This window comes from Colletotrichum aenigma (assembly GCF_013390185.1).
Source record: "Colletotrichum aenigma strain Cg56 chromosome Unknown KSG_Cg56_contig05, whole genome shotgun sequence".
NCBI lineage: Eukaryota > Fungi > Ascomycota > Sordariomycetes > Glomerellales > Glomerellaceae > Colletotrichum > Colletotrichum aenigma.
This window is the reverse complement of record NW_023500911.1, coordinates 3,500,601-3,504,199: the sequence shown is the minus strand read 5'-3', so window position 1 is coordinate 3,504,199 and position 3,599 is coordinate 3,500,601. Positions and strand designations below refer to the sequence as shown.

Sequence of the window (3,599 nt, the reverse complement as noted above, 5' to 3'; positions counted from 1 at the left end):
AGTTCGTGGTGCGGTGACCACGGAATTCCCTTGTTTGGTTCCCGTAAAACGCCGAGGTAGATTGTGTTGTGTTGAGCGTCGAACACGTGAAACAGTCGCTATGCAGTTTGGATTGCGGCCAATGTAATCCGTAAGGAGTGTCTTTTTCTTCCGTCTCTTCCCTTCTATAATCCGGAATGCTTTTTTGGATCGTAACGTCATGATAAGGAGTGTGATGCAGTGGGGTATCATCCGATGCCGGTAAGGAACGTCTAAGGTTGTCGGTATGTGTTGTGTGTCGAGGGGGGTATCTTGGATTAAGGAGTGTAGTCGTATATTAATGTGATTGATCGTCCGTGGTTGATAAAAAGGAATGTCGTGGGGCGCGAGTCGAGACTAGCTCGGGCTCGCAGCGGCCGGGCTTTTGATGTCTTCAAGGAGCGTGGTGTACATTGGCGTCTGTGTCGATGCAGAAGCAGGAATTAAAGGTGTTTCAAAATCAAGGGTCCCAAGCGATGGTGTTGAAAAAGAACTGGTCAAGATGGAGGGGGGAGCGGAGCTATAGCTCTCGCTCCTTGCCCTTCTCGGACTTGATGTGGACAGTCGGCGTCGATCCCAGCCATTGGTTGCGTGGCGGGAAGGGTGCGCTGACGGACCGCGGCGACTCCGTGACTGAGGACGACGGGGTGTGTCGGTGGCGCAGAGGCAGGTTGGGAGGGATGGGTGACTCGGGGAGCGGGAGCATGCCGAATTGTTCCGGGTTGAGGAAGGGCGAGGGGGGCACCGTGTGCGAAGACGATGCCAGGAGGTGCTGGTCCTCGGGCGGCGGGTATGTCGGTGTGGTTGGCATCCTGAGCGGCGGTCAATCCGGAGTTCTTTCATGCGAGTTGTTGTGCCGCAGTGGTTATCGAGGGTGCCATGGAGAGAGGGCAGGGCCTGTTTAAGTCCACAAGGGCTGGGTGGGAGAGACGAACCCGACGCCAAGTTGGTTGTTGACCGCGGGCATACCGCTCATGTCGAAACGCTGCTCATAGCCGTAGTCCTCGTTGTCGCTGTACACGATGGAGCCCTCAAAGGTCGAGGAGGCCGGGCTGTAGCCGCCGTAGTTGGGGCTGGGGATGTTGAGGTACTGCGAGTGCACAAAGGGAGACGACAACACCAGCGGCGACATGTTGTTGGGAGGCGCGGCGGCAGTCTCGGGCATCATCAGGGACTCGGTGCTGTAGCTGAAGGCCTGGGTGCCGTACGGCATGTACGAATCGGTGACGGGCGGCAGGGGCACGGGCTCGTTCAGGTAGAAGTTGGGAGGGTTGAACTGAGGGAACGAGGGTGTGCGTGCAGGCTGCGTCCAGCCCATCCTGTGGCGGAACTCGTTGACAGTGTCGATGGGGAACTCCATGAGCGTGAGGGGGGTCTGGAGGTCGCCGTCTACGGTGCCGGAGATGTTGATGGACAAGAGGCGGCGGGCAATCTCCTCGACGGGGCCGATGGACAGGCTGCCAAAGTAGGCGGCGCCAATGTCGGGGAACAGACGCTCCGTCACGAGGGCCACGGTGTAGAAGTGAGCAATGACGACCAGTGCCGTGGGCGATCCGCCCGTTCGCTTGAGCAGCATCACGGGCAGCCAGAAAAGCCAGTTGCGCAGGGGGCTGAGGCGTTCAAACTGCTGGCTGATGGACAAGCCGGTGTTGAACTTGCGGGCGCCCTTGACGAAGCTGACCAACTGCTGGATCATCTTGACGTGGCTCTCCTCCTTGTTGTGCTTCAGGTGAATCTCCAACTTTTGCAGCTGCTGCAGCGTCTTGGTGAAGGCCTCGGTGTCCTCCTTGCGGGGCTGGCTCGGCTTGTGATCCGGGCTGGGCGAGCCGGGCGCGGTTGGGAAGGTGCAGCTTTCGGCAATGAAGTCGCCGAACTGGGAGGTGTGCTTCCATGGGTCCATGGCCTCGATGACCTGTGACGGGTTAGCATCTTGAAGCCTCGCGCTGTTGTGTGGGTGGCTTACCGATGAGGTTCCTTGCATGAGCTGGGTCCAGCTTTTCCTGTCAAGGTGTGTTAGCGCGCTGCGGGCGGCTAGGTGCATAGTATTGCCTACCAATCCGTAGCTTGCCACGAGAGAACCAGCGAGGCGGCCAAGACGGCGTCCGACGTTTCGTGGCCGAAGGTGCTGATGGCCTCCTGCAGGCCGTTCATGGCGAGGCCGCGGTGCTCGGTACCCATGTTGCCGACCAGAGGACAGTCGGTGAGGAAGGCAATGTGCATGGCCGCGAAGCCCAGGAGAGCATGCATGACATAGCTGTGAGTGACTCCGATTTTGATGATGCTGTTTAAAATTAGCAAAGCTAACGGATAGGTGCATCTGTCAGGAACTCACGTTGGCATCTGGCGGGTCCAGATGGTGAAGCCGTTGTAGTCGAAGACGGCCAACTCATCACAGATCTTTGCAACGTGGTAGATCAACCTGAGATCCTCGACCGAGTAGCACTGAGGATTCGGCTCAGGGTAGATGCCCAGGTTGGGGAAGGGGAAGATGCCGGCGCGCTGCCACTGTGCGATGGCGGCCTCGATCTCGGGGGTCCACATGAGATCGGGCTTGTCGGGGGTTGTCGACCTGTCCTCGGGGATGGGCATGTCGTTGTAGGGGCAGCGAATCTTGTGCTTGGTGCAGTTGCGGCTGGTTCACGTTAGTATCGTACGGGACGGGTTTCCGGCAGACATACCATTGAGGAAAGTTCTCATCACATCTGATGTGGCGGCGCTTGCAAGTATCACAGCCCTTGCGGGACTTGGTGTGACTGCGGCGAGGAGGACCACCTCCGGGACCGGCCATTGTGAGCGAGTTGAACGAAAGAACTGAGACGTCAGCCAGGCTCAAGCCGCAGGAGTCAGAGGTAACCAACAAGAAGGCACACGGCTTGAACCGTGTGGAAGCGAGTGTAGTGTCGTTACCGGGGAGCGAAGCTGCCCAGACAGAATTATACCGCAATGAAGTGAGGCACAACCCGACGGAAAGCCGGATGTGTAAAGCAACTGACAGGAGCGTCAGATGTTGAGTGGCAGAAGTTTGCAAAGAATGCCCGAGTACTCGATATCGACTCTTGGCGGGTTCCTCTCTCTTTCTGGTCGTGGGTCCTTTTCTTCGAGCGGATTCTTCGGTCTCTTTTTCCCAGTTCCTGATACTAGTAGCGATCGTAGTTGCGCGGGTTTTTGCGATTTCCCAGTTCCGTCTCTGAATCCTCTTTTTTCCGTAAAGCGAGTGTCGTTGATCAAAAGACCAGTGGTTTAGTTGCGAAGCATTGACTGGTTGTGGTTGTAAGCCGGGAGGTGGGCGGTTTGGCTAGCGTTCCCGAGGGATGAGGCTGAAATGACCAGGGTTGATGATGTAGCTTCGAAGCTGGGGGGCGTGTTGGTTCTTGGAGGGTTATAGTGTCCTTTTCTCTCTCGAGTATCTGGTGGAAAAGGCCAAGGGTGGTTTGTTGATGTTGTTGGAGGAGGGGGGAGGGCTTTGAGATTTGGAGGATGGATGAGATTGTTGGAAAATGGAAGAAAAACAAAAAGCGCGAAAGCGAATGACAGGAGTCAACGAGGACTTCCTAAAGGTGAGAGTTAGGAAAAAGCGAATG

General features: G+C 56.9%; 1 protein-coding gene across 1 annotated transcript; it reads right to left on the bottom strand.

Moving 5' to 3' along the window:
* Positions 1–538: 538 nt before the first annotated feature.
* Positions 539–2,806, bottom strand: CGCA056_v008596 (Sterol uptake control protein 2; the record flags this gene model as incomplete). The annotated part of the gene is made up of 6 exons (XM_037323843.1): positions 539–830; positions 954–1,930; positions 1,982–2,018; positions 2,072–2,299; positions 2,351–2,650; positions 2,697–2,806. 6 exons carry the CDS (start codon positions 2,804–2,806, stop codon positions 539–541), a joined length of 1,944 nt encoding a protein of 647 aa, XP_037178219.1.
* Positions 2,807–3,599: the final 793 nt, after the last annotated feature.